Here is a 24,201-nt window from a genome sequence, read left to right on the forward strand (position 1 = left end):
TTTTGCAGTACTATTGTCTTTTATGAATCTATAGTGCTCTGCCATAATCAGATAATTTCTGAATAAATATAATTAGGAAGAACTTACTGAAGCACTGGTATACAAGTGAGGACAAACAAAATGTACCTCCTAAAATTGCTGCGGCTTAGGCATTTCTCTTTCATGTTAAAAAATTACACACCTCTCATTTTCGCAAAGAAAAAGACAAAGATACATTTTGTGAAGCAGAGAATATTCTTTGAAAGGAATCTTCACATTGTAACAATAAGAGAAATTACTTCTTGGTTCTTCTCTTTAAACTTTTATATCTATTAAAGCTCTTTCTAATCACTTCTAATTAAAATTGATTCAACAAATTTCTTTAAACTTTGTTAAACAAATGAAAGTTTACTTTCTGTCCATATGGGATTTTTTGAAGCAATTAAAAAAGTTCTAAAGTGCAAACATGATAATTTAATATATGCACAATGGCTGTCTCTTCTGCAGAGACATGTATTTCGCTTTCTCATGGTGTTACAATGTGCTGTGACAAACCCTAAGCCTTCTCAGTGCCTCTGCAGTTGGAACTCCTCCTTTTCCACAGTAATTGCTGGCTTCTCAAAGTGGTCAATGTGGCAATTTTAAGCCAGGGGCAGGAAATTCTCAAAAAATTAGAAACTATAAGAAGTCCTAGGCATTTCAGTAAATTCAAGATCAAGTAAAATTTAAGTATTTCTGGGTTCAGTTCATCAGGGCATCACCGTTTCAGAAAATTTCAAAAGAAGTACAATCAAATTAAAACCTCCAGGAAACAAAAACTTAGCCCACTGGTCCTGGTACCATTCCCATTATGAAAAACAAAGTAGGCGACGGTCTCTCTCTTACCTAAGCAGCATACATCTGATCACTTGGCCATATTATGGAAACCGTTACTTCCATCACCAGCCATAAGAGTTCAGACGCCCCCGGTAGTTTTAATCTAAAAGCTCAGTCATCCTGTTCTTCCTGCTTTGTCAGCTTTTGTGGAGAGTTTTTTCCCTTCTTCCCATTAGCAGAAATTTGGTTCACGCCGTTAAACAGTAGCACATTGTTTCCAAACTGCATTATCAAGGCTGAAACGCAATCTTCAGGTCCTGCAGCCATTCGTAAACCTCTTTAGCTTTGTTCTTGGGTAGAACATACAATGTCTGCAGAGTCCCTTGACTGAATGACAGCCTCTGAATGCCATTGTTATGTACTCATACAGAGGGATGTACATGTACATAGAGGAACATACACAAATGGTGGACATAGTGGTTGTAATAATGCGCACTGCTGGCTATTTTTCTTTAAAATGGGCTTAAGAATTTCCCCACAATTGAATACTAAGATAAGGAAATATCATGTGCTTTTAGAATTCTATCACGGTTTGGACTTCTCATAAAATTGTCAGGCAAAGGAAGATTCACAGGGCAGTTACCTAAGGGCAGCAGTCTAGGGCATAAGCATGTATCTAGCACTGGTCAAACATTTTGAAACCAAAACTGAAAGTGAAAAATTATTCTTCAGAGGGTTCCCAGTTATAGACTGAATTAAGATCTATTTAAAAACTCATTTGGGATATGAAAATTCATGAGATCATCAGCCTCTCTGTATCTAGAGGTAGAGAAGGCAAGAGGGCACAGTAGATTTGAGAGAGAGAGAGAGAGAGAGAGAGAGAGAGAGAGAGAGAGAGAGAGAGAGAGAGAGAGTCTCAAACCCAGAGAAAGCCAGCTGACTGCAGTGCAGCAAAAGCACAAGCACTATTCCAGACCATGGGCATGCTGTCACCCGACCCCTCACATGGGGGAGGAGGGTGGGAAAAGGGAGAAGGGACTCACAGGGCAGAAAAATAACAAGGCACAAGACACAGAGAAGCGCCCACATTTGAACAAACAAAAACCATCACACACACCCACACATCAATAACCATAGGAACGACTATACCACCCGTGCATTAAATCACTCATGCATTTCCGCCATCAATTTCAGACTGTGTGGAATCAGGATTTGGCAGTGTTTTTTTTGTTTGTTTTTGTTTTTTGCATTGCTCAACATGCACACATAACACAGGATTCTTCCTGTCCAGGCCTTTAAGGATGAGCTCCAAAAACACAAATACTCAAGGTCCTTATTCAAAGAAGATCCCTTGTGTCAGCCTAATCTAAAAAAATCTCATTCTTACACTCACATTTATCTTTACTATCAGTTAGATCCTTAAAAACACATTGTGGCTGATTGTTGTTTGCTTTTCTTTTTGGAGAAAATCCATTTGATTTTGAATCATGCCCATGCACTTCTAACCTTCCAATACATGCTTATTCCAATCAGAGATATTGGTAAGAACAAATGGTCAACATACATAAACAACTAGTATAAACTTCATACATACTCTAGCAACACAAGCTTGAATAAAATATTTTAATGAGTCTTCAAAGGGAAAGCTTTAACAATTTTTTTTCCTTTTTATGAAAGGAAAGAAAATATGGGAGGAAATCCAGTATGACAACTTTTAAGAACAGTAAGATGGTCATAGCTGGCTGACCTAATGTCTTGTCATTTAAGTTGCTAAGTTATCAAGCCACTTAACATTTTTTTGGACCCAGATCACCATAAGGGACATTTCAAGGTTATCATGAAATGAATGTAAGTCAAGTGGTTGCTGTACTGAAGTTGGATTTTTAGCCATAATGCACTAGAATAAAATCAGTTCAATATTGTCACCTCACTGGAAATCTGATCATTTCCACCATGTTCTATTACCTTTTCATCCTGACAACTGACCTGGAAGATTTCTCCTTTCCATCAAGTAAAATCTTAGATATTAACTTTGGTTGTCATTAGAGCTTTCTGCTAAAGGCCAGAGAGTGCTGTTCAAAATAGTGGTGGGAGCCCTTTGTGAAGATGCTATGAGGATTTTGGACAAGTTGAAGAATGTATTTATAAATGCATTATACATGGATCAGCTTGGATTTTCTATCACTTCTCTATTCTTCTGCTGTTAAGGAGTCCAATTTAAAGTATGAAAAAGATGTAAAATTCAGTAAGACTGTTCTTCCTATTTTTGCTCCAAATTTTTCATGCCCTGCTGGTCAATAACATCCTACTAAAGTATCACTGGCTTGAATGTTGTGTTCAAACTAGTAAGACTGTAGTTGCTTCTCACAGTACACAAACATCTCTATTTCCTGTCACATGAATGCTATCAGTGATACTCCACGTACAACTTTATCATACTACAAAAAAAGAGAGATCACATTCCCTTTCTCTTTCTTCAAAGAGAAGGGCCTAATTAAAAATAGTATTCTAAGTCAGATATGATGGCACATGCTTGTAATTCCAGTACTCTGGGGGGCTGAAGTAAGAGGATCCCAAGTTTGAGTCCAGCAGGGCATTTGCAATTTACTAAGAAAGACCCTGTCTCAAAATTCAAAACAAAGGGGCGGGGGGATTTAGCTCAGTGGTTTCACCCCCTGCTGGGCAAGCGCAAGGACCCCTGGTACCAAAAAAAAAAAAAAAGAAAAAGAAAAAATTCAAAACAAAACAAAACAAAAAACCAACCGAATTAAAAAAAAAAAAAGAATTAGAGGTGTACCTTAGTGCAAGGGCCTTGGTTCAATCCCTAATATTGAGAAAAAAAGGTACCTTAAAATCAGGAGCAGTTTCCAAGTTCAGTTCTTATTTTTCAGGCCAGGGAACATATTTCCTACTTTGAATACTCTGTCTAGTCCTTTAAAGATGAGTTAGCTCCAAAAACACAAGTATATGAACTTTATTGAAGGGGCAAGAAAATAAAATTCTGAAGCTTTAGGATATAAATGAATCTTCAAAGTCTCATAGAACTCAGGAATCTTATGGTTTATCCTTGACCCTGTAGTTCTTTATAGGAAGCTCAGAACTTAAAGTATCTTAAAAAGAACAGAACAAAATCTCTTGAACTACATTAAAATAATCTTAAAGCTCTGAGAATAATCGATAGAAGTCAGGAGGTACTTAATTAATGATGAAACACACAAATAACTGAGCTTAATGGAGCGCAGTGTCTGAGACATAGTAAGTACTATGGGGCATTACCTTAGAAAGTGGAGGTTTTATACCTAATTGATTTTTCATGGCTGTCAGTGTACCTGGTCCCTTTAACTTTTTTTCTTTCCCTTTCTTCCTTTTTTCTTTTTCTGGGGTGCTACTGAGAATTGAACCCAGGGTCTCTGCACTAATGGAAGGGTAGAGTGAAGTGGGCCTGGGGTGGGAGGGACCTATGACTCCATCACTAAGTTTGTTTTGCTTTTTTAGAATTCCTCACTGCAAAGTCCAAACACAAGGATAACCTACCAACCCTGAGCAAGGCCTGAGCTTTAAGGACAGCTCACATGGGTTTTGACTAGAGATTTCCAACTGGTTAGTTAGCAAAGGCAGGTCTCTTCAGGGAAGTCCATCTAGGCTACCAGACATTATTCTAAAAGTTGAATTAATACTACAGGGTTGGCTGATCACCTCTTGTCATTTAAATGATAAATTTGCACTCTGCACAACATGCAAAGTGATTAAAGTAGGCCCTTTACCAAAGGATTCCCTTGGATTCAATTATTAAAATTCAGCCCATTTCAAACTAACATATCTTTCTCTAAGCACAATCTTTCTAGGGTTAGATTTGAGCTACGTAATATACAGATGAAACATGATTCTCATTTTCTGATTAGAAAGATAGAGAAAAGTTAATAGACTAAATCCAGTAAATGACTGGTGAGATGGGGAAAAATGTTCCCATTTGAGCTTTATTTATTTATTTATTTATTTATATCACTTTTTGGTTAAAAACAAAACCAACTTTTTGTTATTTGGCCTACAAGGCACTCACACATCAATAACTTTTTTAACAGTCTCAGTTAATTCTACTCAAATTGACATATTCTTAGTTTGGATAAGTTCCCTGCCAAATGTAAACATACACTTAGAGATTAAGGCTGCATAGGCAAGGGGTGGGGCACTTTAATTATGAACATAATTTAAGTCATGATCTTTTTGAAGAAGACTATTGACCTCATCACCTCACGAATGTAAACGGGAATCTTCCTCCCTGACTTTCAGTCTCATCCCTGACCTTCATCTTCTGTTACTAAGTGAAACAAAAGACTCTCTTTCAAAATTTCCCTGGGATTATAGCCTATACATAAAGAAAGCAACTGGGACTTTAATTTAGATGCTATACTTTTTAGGAAAGTATCAGAATTTTTGAAGTCTCCTATATTTCAAGATTTGGCAGAGCTTTATTAGCAAGGAGGACAGTACAACTAAACTCCTGCCATGCCGCCCAGCCAATAGGAGTAGGACTCATCTCAAGATGCAACCATTGGCTACTGAACTCACAACAAAAATGACAAGACTCAACAACCTTTCAAGCCCTAAGAAATTATAGTATATTTATGAGATCAGTCTACTTGAAATGTGATTTCCCTTGAAGACTACATTTCTCTTTTTCCCAGGCTTGCCTTGCCTCTCAGCAGTGCTGAGAAAGTAGATAAACAGTAATGTGATACCAACCGTGAACTGCTGGTTCTGTCGTCGCCGTTGTGTCTACAGACAGGAACAGAGGATTGGAGGAAGGGAAGAAACAGGAGGAACGGCATGCAAAAAAAGGGAAAATGGAAAAAAATGGAACAGATAATATATGAGCAAGCTTTCAAAGAACATCGCGTGACAAGCAGTAATAAATGAAAAGCAAAAAGCATTTGAAGTGAGTTGCACTGTTTTAAGACATGCCTTGAGCCCAAAGCTGCGAGCCAGTGAGGAAAACAGTAAATTTTTTGGTTCTGGGGGTCTTGCCAGGACACATATATTTGCTAGTCAATAGTCAGGGGAACATGCAAAGTGATGAGAAACACCAGTGCAAACTCAGTGGCTGGGAGATGGCTCTTAACGCATCAAGGCTCAGGACTGTGACAGAAAAGCTCAGTCGGAAGGCTGGTTAAACAATGGATTCATACATTCAAACATTGCCTTTGTTTTAACCCAACCCATCCAGCACTTGGCCTTCTCGACTGCCAATTAGGCATCACTGAATCAATCGTGCTTCCAGGATCCTTTTACTGCTTATGCTCAGATGCCTGTAGATGAATATGCAACATACAGGTTCAGGTTTTCCATTCACTGTATTATTTTACCAGAGTGTAGCTGGAAAGTTCAATTATCTGGGAGGCCATTAGAATGAACATTTTCAAGGTTTTCACAGATTAGTTTCTACACACGTACACACTCACACACACAAACATCCATCCATTCTTCATTCTGCAGCTCTTAATATGTACATTACAATCCAAGAGCAGAAGCTTTCTGTGAAAACATACAAACCCACACAAACTGTCAAATGCTACTTTTAATTATAGGACATCCCAAAAATGTAGCCAGTCATCCTCTTCTCACAATTTAGAACCACATTCACTGGTGTGAATGGCCAGGAGTCATCCTTTCATGGATGGATTAGGAGACAGCGCAGTCATTTCCTTATTTAATTTTCACTGCTGGATGCACTTGCTGTGGATGAAAACGTGGCTTGTCTCTTTCTTCTTCTATTTCTGACACTGCTCAAATTTCCTCTTTCTTCTACCAGGCTTCTCAACCCAGCCTGCTGTACTCAATCCTCTTTACAGGAAATTGCTCCAAACAGCTCAAGGAATTTTCTCTTTATTTTTGGCTAAAGAGAAGGTGGGATAAATATCTAACAAAATGCAGGAAGACATTTTTTTTTCCAGAGTTATTTTAACGCTGCTCCTGGAGCCAACTTCATTCCCAAGTCAACACATCTGGCCATGCTTTCATTCATTTTTATTTCTACAGCTCTAAACCATATGCCCTCTTCCAGCCAGAAGGTCTGGTGACAGTAAGACATGAAGAAGTCATCTCTAGTTGAAAGCTGGAACTGGGGGTTAAAACTGTGTGGTTCCCTAGACTTTTCATTTTTTTTTTTTAAATGGAGGTATTTAGTTGGTGATTGTTTTCATGAATTCTGGAGACTTCTAAAGACTTTTGGACTTGACATAGGCAATGTTTAAATGCACTGGAACTTCAAATGTAATTTTTTTCCTGGGGGCGGTGGGGAGATCAAATGAGCCTGGAGCTTCTGATTTATTAACATGACACATGAATTCACACCAGCATTTCCCTTCAGTTGGCATGCTTTTCTGGGATCCTAGACCATCAAAAATTAGAGCCCCTCTAAGGAGTCAGGATAACCAGAAGTCTGAGAGGCCAATGCAGCTCAATATTAACCGATAGCTGAATTTCTTAAGAATACATAAGGGAAAGAAAAACATAAAATACACCATATGAGAACACAATACTTACAAGTCAAGTCTGTGTGCATAAAATAGCAGTAAGACACAATACAGGAAACCGTACAACTGAAACAACATTCTCTATCAGGTTTTTCAGATACTCATGACAAGTTTTGATATGTCTCCTTAGTTGAAACATCAAGTCCAGCATTAGTTTGAGGCACTTCAAATTTGAAGGGCAAGATCAAATGCATATTCGTACAGAAACAGTACTATGAACCTTAACACATTTTATGGGTAGGTACTGGCTCCTTTCCAAAATTAAAAAAAAAGCAGTCAATGCTTAGGCTTATTATTTTTGTGGCAGCACTTCTAATATGCTTTATTTTCACCAAGTAAATTAGTATAAAACAGAAGAATAGTAGAATAAAACCCCAGGGTTAGATTCTTTAAACATAATATCTGAGCATTACCAAGGACCCCAATTTACTGTCTTCCTTCATCACAACATTGTATCAGCTTCACGATAAAATTAAACCAAGTGAAGCTGGGCATCGACTCTTAAGTGGGTATAGAAAATAAATGAACGCAAGTTCATAGTACATCCTGCTTCTCCACTCTGGAGATAGGAAATCCATCAAGAAGTGGAAAAAAAGATGTTGAGAGGGAAAAACATGTTCTAAAACGGTTAAGCAAACACAGGTTCAAGTCACACAGCACAGTTACTGTAGCTGGGAAAGGCAAACCCATGATCAGCAATGGATGGGAGACTGCAGCGGAGACACAGAGGGCTACACAGTTTAGACCAAGACTGGGGTATGTTGGGAGAGCCACTGACTCCATTTCCCTGAAAGTGTCTGGTATGCTACCTGAACAGAGGCTATTTCAAGGAAAGAGTTAAGGAAAAATTCTTTTGAACTGGCTTTGTGGTCCCCGTAGGAGAGTGTGATGACAGACACTCACTCTCCTCCATAATTGCATTATGACTTCATGCAGGAACCACAGACACCCGGGTTCCGAAGTGAGTGCAGCTCCATGAAGTAGGATTTATTAGGGTGTCTAAATCAGAAGCTGGAGTAATGTGTAAGCCTAACCCTGTAAGTCAATCTGTGAGGTCACCATGCTGTTTTGAGAATATCCTGAGATAGGTGAAATGCAAACAAAATTTCCAGTGTAAGTAATAAATGCTATAATCAGCTTGAAAAATGAGAGTGTCTAATTGCTTCCACAAAGGCTTTATTAAACCTCATTTTGCTGCTGCTTTAAAAAATAATCTTTGAAGGCCAGGGATTTAGCTCAGTGGTTCTGCCACCTGCCTCGAAAGCGCAAGGTCCTGAGTTCCACCCCCCGTACCTAAATAAATAAATAAATAAATAAATAAATAAATAAAATAAAAAATAATCTTTGAGGTAGGCCTGTAAGAAAAATAGGTCACAAAAAGTTGAGTTGGACTTGTGGTGGTATTGGGTTATGAAATAAAAAAGGCCTAGCTGAGCTATTGTGTCTATTTTAATTATAATGAGGACAAATTCATTGCACATTTACTTTATATGGTCAACAGCAGCAACAAAAAATCCACTGTTCTTGCAAACCCAGTAAGTGTGTAGGGTCTCAGTAGTTATTCTGTAGCTGTTTTATGAGTAGAATCACACAAGAAATCCAAGGAAGGATCCTGTACTGTTATTGGAAAGATGTACATTTCACTAAATACTGACTTCTCAGTCTCAGCCCTACAGTTTATAGCATCCTATCTTGAATAAGTGAAATATCACATATATTTCATGTGATAGTGTAAGATATTACAAAATGGAAAATGAATAAGGTTCTGATGTATGTGATCAGATACACTGGCCATTTAACCAACTAGCAAAAAATAAAAAATAAATTACTGCATGAGAGGCAGCTGGGCAATATTCAGTTGAAAGAGTCATGTGTAAGCTCCACTGTGGCACATTCTAATCCTTTCATATGGATTCTCTCCAACTTAGAATTGTTCATTGAGTGTGACAGACTGGGGGTTTAAAACTAATCCATAAATTAGTCTGTGGTCTCAAACACAACGGGTGCCATAAATGAAAATGAAAATCCTAGAACAAAATTAAATTCACAACCTTAAACACTTTTTCTTTCCCCATTGATCTGGGGTGCTACTGCTTTACAATACAGATTCACTGCAAATCTATGTTTTGGGGTGTGTAAGAGCAGGGTTTACATTAAAAAAAAACGCACAGTGGAATAACCCAGAGAACCCAATCTACTCAGAAGCAGAGCTTAATTGTTAAGAATTTAAATTCTCCCATTCTGATTGCCATAAGCTTAAATGAAAGCACACTAAGCAGTCCAGACATATTTTAATACACTTTCTCCCAGTTTTTTTCTTAACTAAAGTCAATAAGGAGCCAATGGGTTTTTTTAATTGAATTCCCCTTCAGTCTGTGTTACGGAGGTGCATTAAATCTAGACACTAGGGCAGGCAAGGAATTCCCCTGACAATTTCATTTCATAGTTGTGCTGAATTGGCCAATATATATTAAATATAGGTGCCTTTCTTTCTTTTAACTTACTTGAAATGTACTGAAAGCAAAAATAAGTATTGGAAAATTAAACATAGAAATTTGTTTTCTTTTGGTTTCCTGGTTAATTTTCTTGTCATTTATCTTTTGTTTTAATTAAACTTCCATTTCTTGGGAATGAGAAAAGTAGATGGGAAGAGAACTAAAGCTAAAAGGCCCGAACAGGAGAGCCATAATAATGCAGTCTTACTTTTTAACGTCATCTCCCCTCTGAGTGAAGAAATTGTGTGCCACAGAACAGCAGGAAGGGGAGTTGATTTTTTTTTTCTTTCATTTTTTTGTTAAGCAATTTCAAGTTTTGCTAAAAGCTTCTTCAGAATTGTTCACTCTGTGCTGCTGTGCCCCTGAGATCTTTTCATTTGCAAACCAGATGTTCTGTGAAATAATAGGAATCTGTATAGTGGTTTCATTTAACAAGGAAAACAATTCCTATATCTTGGTGGGTACGAATCTGGGTGGGATGGAAAGGGGGAAGTCATGGGCCAGGGGAGGAAAATAAAGAGGGTGTTGCCAGGGTGGGTGTGCTAGGGGAGGAAAGAGAGGCTCTGTAAAGCCAGCTAACGTCCATCTTGCATTAGATACTGGAGGGCCTGGCCTTTCCTGCCACATCCTTTACCTCTCACTACCAAGACAGCTCACTTTCTAGTCCCGAGAAACTTCAATTTGTAATTTAAATATTTGCACTGTTGATAGACCTTTAGCATGAAAGCATATCACGTCTCTATCTCCGGGATTATTTTCTAAATATAGAATATACGATTATAAAAATTACGATAGAAGGACTAGAAAAAAATTCTCATCTCACTTCCCATCTCTTATCCATTAAAAAAAAAATGTGGCAGCCAGGCATGGTGATTAATGCCTGTGTTACTAGAAATCTCACAGGCTGAGGGAGGAGGATCACAAATTTGAGCCCAGCTTTGGTAACTTTGTTAGACCCTGTCTTAATATAAATAAAGGGTTGGGGGTGTAGCTCAGTGCAAATGCCTGGGTTCAATCCTAGAATCACACAAAACATGCCACAAAAATGTGGAATGTGATGACTTTTAACATACGCAGAATACTAATTTGTTTCATTCCTCCCTAAACCAATATTAATCAAAAACTGGTTGGTTATAGTGCTATTTGTAACAGGTCTACCATCATCAGCAAAATAAAAATGCAGACAGGACAGTATGAGAAAAATGGGCATGCACTTCCTGGGGTTAAAAACTTAGAAAGGCAGTTCATCATGCAGAAGGTGGCTCATGAGTGCTTACTAGTGCTGTAATAATATTCTTGTCACCAGGCAAACTGACATAACAGTAAGTATTCAATATATAATGAATGAAAAACAGTCTTAATGGAGTAGATGCCAACTTTAGAAAAAAGGGAATCTAATAAACATTCTAGGATGAAAGATGCATATTTCCTAGCAACAAAGGCTTAATCGATGCCTGGAACATAAATACACAGAAAATACAAACACAAAGATAGATGCTTGAAGTAATGTTGGGTTTTCATGCTTCATTTCCAAACTGCCACCCTCTCTTATCCACATTATACCCATTCTTTGACAGTAAAGACCAAAGTCCGTTTCTCCCATGATGCAGTCCTTAGTCTTCTATGGCACCTGCTGCCTGTGCCTCTGAATTATTCAAATTGCAGTGTCTCCTATTGTTTCCAAGGTGTAAAATCTCATCATATATCCAAAAGCAGACCAGCTTATATTCTTTGTACAACACAAATAACAATAGCACAGAGTAGCAATTATTAAGCTAAGACCCTGGTGAAGAAGAGAGCTCTCTGTGGAGCAGAGCTCTCTATAATTTGGATGGTCATGTCATAGGTTCAGGATCAACTACAGGTGTACTTCTTTCCTTTGTACCCAAGAACTACAAAAATGTGCCATGGGGTTGAGTTTCCTCACTTGGCATATTCTACAAATACCCATAGTTACCTTCTGTATTTATATAATTTAATGCACATTAACATGAAAAAGTTTATGATATCAGGCCGTGAAAGCCAAAATAATAACATGGGCCCAGGGGGTAAGAATCATTTTCTCCAAGGTATATTGGTTTTTGAGTACTTTGACACCAATAAGAAAAACCTTGCTATTTTCTAAGAAACACAAAATATTTCTCTGAATGTGTACTTTTAAAAAGAGAAAAACTCATTTAGAAATGACCTGCTTCATTCTTGCAAAAGGATTTTTGTAATGTGTTTCAGAAGCTGGCCCTATAGCTATTCATTTCTTATTCTAAGGTGGTTTTAATTTTTTAATTTATGGCAGTCACATGCACAGTGTGACCTACAGGTTGAACTCCTCCTGGTCAGAATTTTATTTTTAAGATGCTTAGGGTGTTTACTACTGAGTGCTGAGTCCTTCCCATGGAACTCCTCATCAAGTATCTAACTCAAATGCAGCCAGGCAGGAACAAAACAGTATCCAAATAATCAAAGGAGGGAAACACAAAATGTTTTCCTAAAATGATTAGGAGAAAAAACTTAACCCAACTGAAAGAGAGAGACAGAGAAACAGAGAAACAGAGAGAGAGAGAGAGAAAGAGAGAGAGACAGACAGAGAGAGATAGAAAAAGAGAAAAACAGAGAAAGACAGAAAAAGAGAGAAAAACAGAGACACAGACAGACTAAAGCTATCACCAAGCTTAAACTAGATAATTTTATGTACATCTAATATACAAAGTCAATTAGGTAGGAAGAAAGACACGAACAAAACAATTTAAATCATGCAGTATGCTCTCCCATGTTACAGTACAGATCTTCATGAATAAAACTACATAGACAAATTGACCTGATTTAAAAAGAAAGAAGTGGGAGCTTTCAAAAACAACAGTGGAACAGAAACCTATGGTCCGAACATCACTGTACACAAAAGAAAACAGACACTAAGAAATCTCATGGCAAATCACAAGGAAGCTCTGAATGTTTCCTGATCCAATCCATCCCTCAAATTACTCTTTTTGCAAAGAGATTCTAATGAAGTTAATAACTCCCTAGTTGTACAGCCACAACTATGTTCACAAGGCAAATTGCCACTGAGTATTCCTTTCAGTACTCTACATACTGCAAACATTTCTCCCTACATAGGGCTACCCTTAGACATGTGCCTTCACACAGAGGTCACCAGACTGGCTCCAGGAAGGGACAGGAGGCAGAGTGTACTTTGATTTTCCAACCTATGATGCCCACGGTTTTGGGTGGGCAAAGTAGAGTTGGATGGGGCTTACAATTCCTCCCTTCCAAGTGTGTCCAGGATGAAGCTTTAACATGTTTTGAGGAAGTCAGGTGACTTGGAACAGAATGACAGTCTGCCTTCCTAACAAGGGGAACAATTCGATTATACTGGTTACAGAATATAAAAGATAACACTGGAACACTTCCTTTCAGAGAAATCAGAAATCAACTATGACCTTTTGAGTTTAAAAATATTTTTCTATTACATTTGTACATTTTTCTGGCAATGAAACTCTGACCTGGGGAATGGGTTTCAGTTATTGCATTTGACTGGAAGAAAAGAAATAGATGACTATAGGCTTTATTATTTTTTTTAAGGCTCCAGCTTTATGTTACTGTCACTGGATTTGGCTGTTGAAGCTTTTAAGGCTAATGGTGACTGTAATGTACCAAACCATGTAAGAGAAGAGTGGAAATTAATTTAGCTACCCATTTGTCAGGATTCAGTCAGGAAGATTTTTTAGGAACCAATCTAAATCTAGGGAATGACCTGGACCTTTCAAATGGGACACAGAATCATTCAGCTCCATAACCTTTAATCTGTTTGGAGAAAGGAGCAAATGTTAACTCTACAAGTATACTTTCTGGGCAAGATAAATATATATAAGACTGCTTGTTAAGATACAGGAAGCCTGGAAGATCACAACCATTAAGGCAATGGATTCCACAATGTTGTTTTAGTAGCAATTTCAGTTTAACTATTCTTGGGTGTGCCAGTGAGGAATCGGGGCATTCATTACCACAAATGCATTTGGTGTGCAGAGAGAATTCAACTGCTAACATTGAGAAGCTAAAGTGCATCTATGAGATCATCTTATATTACCTTGAGCTGAGAGGCCAGCAGTAGAGAGACAGAAGCAAAGACAAGTTCCTATTAAAGGTACCTTTGATGCAGACAGAACTATAGCACTGTTTATTTTCAAAATTTCCTCTCAAATGGAGTCTCTGCAGTTGGAAATGTGATAACAGTGAGTTGTAGATGCTTGAGGACCCAAGATTAGCTTTCTTCTGGAGTGAAGAATTAAGAGCTGTGAACTGAAGCGACTCTGCTGACTTGCTGAGATTGATTGGGAGGGGGTAGAAGTTCAGGGAACATTAAAGGTCTTAAAAACAAAAGCCTATGTTAGTGAGAAGGGCAGCCACAAATGAAAAGTGTTGTTCTATAGTAAAGAGAAATGTGTTTATACCCAGAGTGAATAAGGCCTTGACTGCCTTAAAAATGTAAACCTGGACACCTGGATGAAATCATCTAGCATGTGAAATAATAAAGGCTGGTTCACACATGGACAGCTCCTGCAAAGACAGACTGCTGGTCTATTTCAAGGGCTGACATATGCCGGGCACGGGAGAATTAGGTGATGTCACTGACAGGGACATCCATAGCAAACTACACCTCAACCTGGTAATGAGAGAATACAGGAAGTGAATCAACTAGATAAGAGATAAGGAAGCATAATAGATGAAGACTGAGTTCTTAGTGTGCAAAGTTGACAGTACAGTTGCTTCGGAAGTCCCAGTTGGGAAGAAGCATCTTTGGTATGACAGAGAAAATATGAGGGATTCCATTTATTTGTGCTTACAAACTCAGTTTACTTAAGAAGCAGAAAGACCTAACGAAGAACTAAAGCAGAGACACACAAAGATGAGAATTAGGAAGCAAATTCTAGGGTGGAGTCGAGTTTAGAGACACAGAAAAACCAACTGATGGATTTTCAAAAGTTTTAAAATTTGGGATCGACACCAATGGTTTTGTAACCAATAAAATCCTCAAGGGTGGCTTATTTAAGGATCCTTTTTTTTTCCTAGTATAAGAGTTTGAAAAGTGAAAAAAAAAACAACTCCATTTAGACAATCTGTTATGTTTCATCCACCTATGAGGTCTCTTCTTTCACTGAACACTTTGTATTCTTCCAACTCCATCTCACCAACTCTTGTATAGAAAATGATGTCAGAAAACTCAGTGGGACCCCAGAGGCAAAACGTTAGGGGAGCTGCCATATCTTGGGGGATAAAGGGGAGCTGAGCATGAAGAGTGATGTGTGAGATAGTTGGGGTGTACAAAGTCCAATGATGACGGAACATGATCATGACATGTGGTTCAGAGAGACTTTGCAGTCTGGCCAGATAGCAGATTGAAGTGGACAATTTACTTTTGTTTCAAGAAATTTTTCCTTCCGTTCACAGAATAATTACATCTACATGTTGCTGTGGTGGGTTTCTGTAAACAGCAGCTGGGGAAGGTCTTCTCCAAGGATGTCCTACATGTCATGGTGCAGTCACAAGCTGCCCTACCTTGGCAGGCAGAGGAAACCCACAGCTCCCAGACAAGCAACACCAAGCACTATAAGAGCCACTGGGTACCAGGAAGGGGAGGGGGGCATATTACCCATCTTAGGGACTGTCAAAAATGAGACATAGTGAAACTCATTTTGAATAAGAGGTTCAGATAGTGCAAAGACATAAAGTCACAGAGTTAGAACCAGTGCAGCCAGCTCATCTACCTCCGCATGTACCTGAGGGCAAGAAAGGTTACCTAGTGCTCAGCATGGAAATGACAGTGACTCCCTGTGATCTCCTGTGACTGCCACGGGCACAGAAATGGGTAGCAACACTGTTATCAGGTGCTCTCCCAATCAGGGAGGTTGATTATGCACTCAGGAGCATGGCCCAAGTAGGCATGTGAAAGTTAGGTGTATGAATTTTCTTCATGTGGATTAAGATGAGAAATTAAGACAAAGGCATGATCCAAAGCCACTATACTTACCATTTCATCAACTGTGGCTAAGCAGAAGCTATCGGCATGTTTTCTAGTAGCCAGGCTGCCATTTTCCTAGGGTTTTGCTTTGAATAGTGATGCTTAAAAGAATTCCCTTATGCATAGGCTGTAAAATATCTGATCTACTGTTAAATGCTTGGATGTTAAAGATTTTCTGAGGTCTTCAAGATTCAACTTAAGAATACAGTATCTAATGTCTCAGGAGTTTCAGAATAAAGGAACAGTTAAATTCCAAGGATTTAAAGGGACTTTGCTTTTTTCTACATATCAGAGAGACAATATACATTCAGGACAATTTCAATGGCAATGAAGGTACCATACCTGTGATGATGGTAAGGATGGTGGTGGTGGTGGTGGTGGTGGTGGTTGTTGTGGGAGGAGGGATAGTTGTGGGGGGATCTGGATAAAAAAAAAAAGGAAAATCAAACCCATAATGCTGAACACAACAATGATCAGTCATGACAAAACAAAAGCATGAAGACATCGAGATGTTTGTTTGATGACTTTCCCCTTTAACACCAAAAGGTCTTTCCTGTCAAAGATTGAGGTCTTGTAATTATATCCCAAAGTCTTAGGTGGAAGAGCTAAGAAAAGAAGAAAAGAGGTTTCTCATTAACGATGTGAATTAGGGATGAGGAGGTGGGAAATAAAGAAGTGAGGAAAAATCTAAGCCTATGACATTCTCTACCCCCACTGGACTTTAAAGGTGAGGCTAAGTCAGCTCAGTGCTAAGAGGGTACAATGGTTGTCATTTCATTTGTATTTTAACAGATAGGAGGGAAGAGAAGAAAGCACTGCTCCATTTAAAGGGCTCGTATCAGCCAAGGATGAGTGTACCCCTGCACACTTGCTCTCCACGACTGCTAACTTCATTATTTACCATCAATACCTCCCAGCAGGAAGTAAAACTACTTCTATACTCGTAATAAACACAAAGAAGAGAGAATGTCACCACTAAATATCAAGTTCCAGGCATGCGAGATTTTACTGAGATTTTATTTTTTAAAAGTCAATAAATTTTACAACTCATAAATATTAATAAATTGCCTTTGCTCCTTTTAAAAGCTTGACCTAAGTGGACTACAATGATAAAACCGAAAGAACATTTTCTATCTTGTAAACAAGAGAACTAAATATAAATGAGGTTTGACCCTCAAAGCCAGGCACCCGACAGGGAACCCTCTGTCTGATATTTGATATACTGTGTATTCTTCTATCATTTCAAAAATTATTTGGGGCCGAGGGAAGGGCAAATATGAAAGAGAAAAAAATTCTAAGCCCAAATGATCAAACTGAATGTGTTAAATTGTCAGCAAGACTTTGAACTTAGCAATCATTCTGCTATAATAGAGCATAAGATGATTTGAAGGCTTTTGATTTTAAATTTTATATAAAGCACATCAACTTTTTCTCCCTGACACATCTGGTGTCCTTTTATCTTCAAGTGAGCTCTCAGATTATCTAATTAATATATCAAAACTTTAATTATATATTGTACCTTTACTGGGTTTTGCACAAATTCCTGAAAGTTTATGAAACCACTGTTTTGGTGCCTGGTTGCAAGGTCTGCATAAAATGATTCCTACCACTGATCAATAATCTAATGTTTTAATTTTCCTCAAAAAAGGCTTTCTCACATGAATATACTTGTACACACTTGATAAGCAAGAATCAATAGCAAACAGTTGTGTTTTATGGAAGACTTTGCTCCTTGAAGTTGGGGACATAGGCAAGTTGCACTATTGTTTAATGCAGCCTCACATGAGTCCCAAGAGGACTGCATGAAAAACAAAAAACAAAAAACCCAACTCATTCCCCTCCAAGAAGTAGAAACGATTAAATTAGTAATTTAAAACTACCTTTAAAAAACATAACAGGGTACAGAATACTGTGATTCAGGCATTGTGTTCAGTCTTGCTCCTTGGTACCTTTTATGGAGGCCACAGGTGGAGAAGCACTTTGTGGCCTGGCAACTCATTTGGATGAGGCTACACCTGTTGCAGGTGCTGGTGCAGAGATAAACTAAGTACACTGATCTGACTCATCTCGCTCTCTCCCCTGCACAAATGAACTATGTCCAGAGGGGTGTCCCTTGCCCAACATCAGAGCAGTTAATGTGGTTTTTCTGTTTTGCTTCAATTACAATATTATCATTAAAAAGAACACGTATATTTCATAGACTTCTCTTGATATACCATAGGGCTATTTCTAAAAGTATTGGCACAAAATGTGTACTATCTGCACTACAATGAAAGTGGATCTGAATGTGAACTGAAAATATGAACATGAACCCAGAAGTGGATAAGACTATCAAGGGCACCAACTTCAGACAGGGGTCACCAATTCTTCTCATTATGTGAAAATCACATACTTTTAGTTATCTTCATCACTACTGGGGCAAATGTTGTCCTTCATATCTAGCTCAAGAAACGGGAATGAATTAAATGCTAATACTAGATAACAACTCCATGCTTAGACCAGTAAACAAGATCACTGGGGCTCAGGCACTAAACTGGATCCTTCAAAGTATAGAAGTTACTTCCAGAGAATGAGCCAGTCTAGAAATACAACCACTTTTACTTCATGAATCACTTACAAAATTGCTGTAATATTATAGTAAGTTAGTTCTGGAAAAAAAAAAAAAAAAGCTTGGCCACTATCTTCTCAAATTGCTAGAATATTTTATTAATAGAATAGCAACAATACAAGTTTGGTATTCTCACTTGCCATTCTCGCCTGTGCTACTAGCACAGATTGAGAGAGATGGTAGTGTATTGCACATCTACCAAATCCCCAGGCACAGATAGGTGGCCCATCTTGTGTCAGGGAGACACATGTATGTAGATGTGTTTGCAATACAGATGGATTTTTGTATTTCTTGGCCATACCATGGCCCAGAGATTAATTTTTTAAAAATCGTCTTAATAAATGTTCTACTGGAAGGTAGGGAGAATAAGAGAATTTACAAAGAAAGACAAACGTTGCTGTGGACTCTGGAGTCCCAGTACTGTATTATGGCTCTAATACACACTTGGCAGCCTTGTATGATGTTTCTCGACTTCATTTTGTCATCTGCAAAATGAGATGGTAATGCTTACCTCACAGTGAGATTAGATGAGGTCATGTACGTAGGACTGTCATGACAGAGCACAGAATACATTCAGCACTAAATAGAGGCTGGCTATAAGCTACTGTCTGTCTGTCTACCACTCTCAAAATGTTTCCTGTCTTGAGATGTAGGAATAGTAGGTATAATAAATCAAAATGGTTTCTCCACCTAACTTACATTTCTGAATCACAAAGCATATAAAGGATTGGTGGAAATTTGTCACTGCTCTTTAAAATGTGCAGTTTACAAAAAGAGCTGGGCACAGAGTCTATCAAGCTGGGCAAGAGCAATGTAGAAGACTCCCATGGGGCCCAGACCCTCAGGGGAGGGGAGTCACATGCAGAAGCAAAGGGAGGAACTTATATTTAACCCCTGTTGGAACGATCTGAGGATGAGAGGTGGCTCCGCCTGCTGCATGCCCTTCTCACCTACACGGAGCAGCTGTGCCTTTCCTGTGGAGTCCCTTAACTTCCGAGGAGAATGACTATTGCTATGTGTAGACCACTGATCATATAGGGCAGTGTGCAAAGAAAATATACTCCACAAGTCTACAAATGCATGACCTTTTCATTTTGCATTATGCTGGGGGAAAAATCCCCTCAAATATAGATTAAAAAGTATATTAATGTCCATGTAGACTTGGTGTGAAGCATGCTTTTATCTGACTGAGAAAAGTGCCACTCCCATTTTTCTTCCTAAGGAAGTGTCCAGGTTTTAAGGCATCATGGTGTATAATTTATGTGTGCCTATGATATATTCACATATACTTACATTTCAGTTATTTAGTCAGCTAACATGAAGAAAGAATTGCCTCTTATCCCCACATTCACGTTATTTATGGCACTGAAATTTTGGTCCTTCTGGTTATTCATTCTATGTCAAATCAGTTCATGATTATTTTCCTTAGTATAAAACTAATAGACTTCAACTGGATGAGAGACTCAATTTGACATCATTAAAACTATAGAGGGAGTATACTCCTCAATTAAATAGAAATTATTCACTGTATACAAAGTCAACAATAAGATATTAAGGGGAAATGCCTGTCACATAGTAGATGCTCAGTAAATATTGATTACAGAATTAAATGCATGATGATACACTTTAATGATCCTGTAAAAAAAATACTAATTAAGAAAACAAGACATATTTAAAAAAAAAGGCATTTGCAACCAAAGCAGAAGCTCTAGGTGGTCTACGTAGCTACCAAGGACCTTGCATTTGCTCCGAGTATGTATTTACTGGCTTGCAACATCTTCTGGAATTTAATAGCTTCATGCTGAAAATAGGATAGTTCTGCTCATCAAAGCAGGAGAAAGGCTAGCCCAGGCATCACAGGAAAATACCACTGGGAATAAACTTTCTGAGCTGAAAGCCACTAATTGGTAAGGTTGAATTTTGCAGTCATTACTTCTAACATAATCTCCATGGCTTGTGCCTGAGGATACAGCTTTCCTACTCAGCATGACCAGAGACTGATGTAGTAGGAAATCCCCACGATTAGAGGGAGAAGAAGTCACTGATGACCTGGGTGGAGACACTGGGGTCCACCTCGGGCCAGGCTTCTTTAAGTTCTTGAAGGAAACCAACCGGCTTTTGATTTTCAACTTAACCATAAGCTTTGGGAGCAAATCCCAAGGAGCAGCTACCCATGAACGAGTCAGGTAGGGGAGTGTTTTATCTGCTCACGTACCGTATACATACAGCATATAATCCGAATGAGCTTTCCCCACTGTGTTTGAAGCCTCACAGCGGTATGTACCATTATCTGTTTTGTTTAGGTTATTGATGAACAGGTTGGGCCCAGACAGTACGGCGTGTTGAGGCATTTCATCATCCACTCTCACCCAAGTTACCATCATAGGCCTGCAGAGGAAAGGGGAGAACAACCAGCCACATTATTATTTCTCATTAGGATATCTGCATCAAACTTCTCACCCACACATTCAATGAATCCCACACAGGGTGATACAATTAAAGAGGACCTACTGGAGATATTTTAAATTCACAGAATTATAAGCATGAAGTCTCCAAAAATCTGTCTGGAATATAATTAAAAAACAAAACAAAGCAAAGCAAAGCAACCATGATCGGGTGTTGAAAAACCTCAACCAACCACAAGCAGGAGTCTTGTTATTTCCAATTTATCTTCAGTAAGTCAGCAAATAAACCAATGGGCCCTACATTTATACCCTGCTCTGTGGCTTTAGAGCAATTTAGGCAGGACAGAACATATCCATTGTTATTTATGTCATTAATTAGAAAAATAAAATCAAGTTCTTGCCAATTGATACATGCACTAATCTTATAGTTACTAACACATCAAGACTGAACGGCGCTTTCTTACAGCTTTTACTTTTTGAGAAACCATCTGCAATCCAGGAAAGATGCAGTCACTTCCTCTGCCTTAACCACTCCCCATAACCTGCCTCTCCCCACCCACAATGCACTCTGATGCCCTGGTCCACCTATCTGCCCCTCAGCCAGCAACTTCCTCTCTTTCCTGGATCTCTTAGGCCCCCACATTGCTACATTTTTTCCCTTAAGTGCACTTGCAGTCCTGCAGGGCTCTCCGGTTAAGTACTGCAAGGCATATTTCTACACGGACCCTTTAGGTCCTACAAGAAAACCTGCTCAACAGAGACAACTTTACTTTAGTGATTTAAAGTACCATATTGCATCCATTAGAAAAAAAGCAAGTTTTGCAAGACTCTCAAGAGTCCAAAATGCACTCATAACAGGTATAACTTTCAAACTCGTGTGATTTGAAAACTTCTGCTCTTCAAGGCATCTCCCCCAACCTTCTAGAAAATCTAAGAGTGTGCCTGAAAACTTTATCCCTTACCATGTGGGAGACAGAACCAAGAGCCTTGCACATATTAGGCAAGTGCTGTTCCAATGAGCCGTACCCCGAGCCCAAAACTTTCATTTTAAAGTAAGGACAAGAGAGATTCGAAGTTGCTTTCAGCTCCTAACCACTACCTCTAGGAGCAGTGACATGACAAGGGACCCATGCTTAATGATGAACAGATACTCAAGTTAGCCCTGTCAAGTAGCATTCCAATTTTCAAATGGGATGTGAAGTTACAATTTTTCTTTAATTATACATGGGTTTGTCATCACAACCCAGTAAATTATTTAAAAATTAGTACTGCATATGTTCTCCTTGTAGGCAATGGCAAATGGGTCTGCCTGGCAATCAGACCTAATGTCCTGCTGCTTGACAGCTGAAACAATCAGTGGGGGTAAGTGCTGAGAATATTCACAACATTTAATGGCAAGCTAAATTGCCATTTTTATTGTATGCAATTTCTTGAGAAAATAAATAGGTAATATGCTAGAAGGGATAGCAGCCGAGTAATGCAGGCTTGCTCACACAACCATATACCCATTCCTATTTGAGAGGAACAAACAAATACCCTCTCTGGCATAAACGTCCTGAAGGAAACATGTAATTTACTGTCCCCGTGGCACATTCAATTGAACACAGTACCTTCTTCAGGGGAAAAAATACAGAGACAAAATATAGGTTAGCAAGCCATATACTGTAAATGTGGTTAATGTGGCTGAATACAGGTATTGCAAGGGCCAAGAGGCCTCTGAGAATTTTTCCCCCTTCATTGGAGGCAAGGCAAGCTGCTAATTGGGGCATAGTTCAGTTTACACACACACCAAATAATCTGTATCTTATTGCAGTGCTTGAAAGTGAAAAAGATTGCTCTATCATAGCTTGAAGTGTTCAGCACCAAATAACTTGGGAACACTACAAGAAGCAAAACAAAGGCCACCTTCCACTTCCCAAAGGTCATCTTTAGGATTCCCAATGATTACACAGAGGGAAGGATATTGCAGCCTTCAAAGAGGGTAAGCACAAAAACAAGGAGGGCTGAGAATGTGAGGGAAGGACCTGACCACTGCCAGGCTCCCCTTTTGTGCTCTGTGCTCAGGGCATAGGTCATCTCGTAGCTATCATGGGGAGAACACTTTCCAAAGCGTTTTCAGGAAGTTTTGTTAATTTGCTATCAGCATTTTATATGAAAATTGTGATGACACAACTAAAGCAAAACTCTGAGTTTAAAAAAAAACATGCCACAGGGACAGCAGAGGGAGCTCAATGCTATTTTTTTGTTGGGTATCACTACAAGTTTGAGTGCCCTTAATTCTAACATTGACCTGTTCTTTGGATACCAGAATAGTTTTTTCTAATAGTTAAAAAAAAAAATTTACTTGACAGACAAAAGATTCTCAAATTTCAAAAGTAAGTGGAAAAATATTTAATGTGGTTTTCACAAAACCATATGTAGTGGTGATATATGTAGTTCCCCTAATTCACTTTAGATCATTTTGCAGGGGGGGAAGTACTTTTCAGTAAAATTAAATCTTACTTCTTTTTCTCTTGTGCAGTGGCATATGTATCCTCCTTCAGGGAGGTTCCTGAATCTGTACTTACTAAAGAAATATTTCTCAGAGTCACATGTGACACTTTTGAGGGACAGAGATGCAAAATTAAAGGTAGGGTAAATCTGTTTGCCTAAAGCTATCCCTAACCATGGCAGCTTATTGTGAGTTGGAAAACCAGCTTTCTAGCAACTTAGACACTAATATAGGAGGTAGCAGTTATATCATTAGATTGTGGGCACACTAAAAATTTATTAGGATTATATTTTGTGAGAGAGAAAATCATCCTGACAATCATGTTGATGATAAAATTGAGTTAGCTAAGATCTCAATCTTAGCTGGCATTTTTCTCCCAATCCTGACCATTAAGAATCTTAGATCTATTTCTCCCCACCCCCAAGTGAATATTCTTTATTTTCCCAAAAACCTTTTATCTTCTATAGCAGAAGCAGGTGACAATGAGTTGTGAATGGACCTCTTTGTGTTGTGACATTTACTGCTTATGACCCTCTGCCAACTTTGGCCTTCAGGACTTACTGGGGCTTCCCGATGGCTTCACATGTTAACTCAAGCGCGTCCCCTTCACGGGTTAGGCCTTGTAGAGGATAAGTCATCTGAATATGCACTTGAGGCTTATCTGTGTGACAACAACACAAAGTACAATGTTTAGCAAATGATATCATCAGGCAAGAAATTACACTTGCACACTGCCACAAACCCCACACTACCAGCACTTACTCTCCCCACCCTCATGCCTTCAGTAACATCCTTCTAATTAGTTAGTAATCCTGGCATTTGCTCAAATTAAATTGACTAATAACTCTAAGGAGTGAACCG

General features: G+C 38.7%; 1 protein-coding gene across 7 annotated transcripts in view; it reads right to left on the reverse strand.

The window, feature by feature from the left end:
- The window catches only part of Cadm1 (cell adhesion molecule 1), a 337,330-nt gene that overhangs the window by 19,046 nt on the left and 294,083 nt on the right, over positions 1-24,201 (reverse strand). For 3 of the 7 annotated variants that reach the window (XM_004856631.4, XM_004856630.4, XM_087212409.1), the window contains exons 6-9: positions 23,902-24,001; positions 20,660-20,832; positions 16,179-16,256; positions 5,539-5,571 (exon numbers count right to left, since the gene is read on the reverse strand). In XM_004856631.4, coding sequence (XP_004856688.1) covers positions 5,539-5,571; positions 16,179-16,256; positions 20,660-20,832; positions 23,902-24,001 — 384 coding nt within the window. The remainder of the gene's footprint in view (positions 1-5,538; positions 5,572-16,178; positions 16,257-20,659; positions 20,833-23,901; positions 24,002-24,201) is intronic. The other 4 variants (XM_004856634.4, XM_004856632.4, XM_004856633.4 and 1 more) reach the window with 3 other exon arrangements.

The sequence above is a fragment of the Heterocephalus glaber genome, unplaced genomic scaffold (assembly GCF_053883595.1).
Source record: "Heterocephalus glaber isolate CG9 unplaced genomic scaffold, H.glaber_assembly_v1.0 deba00001429, whole genome shotgun sequence".
Taxonomy (NCBI): domain Eukaryota; kingdom Metazoa; phylum Chordata; class Mammalia; order Rodentia; family Bathyergidae; genus Heterocephalus; species Heterocephalus glaber.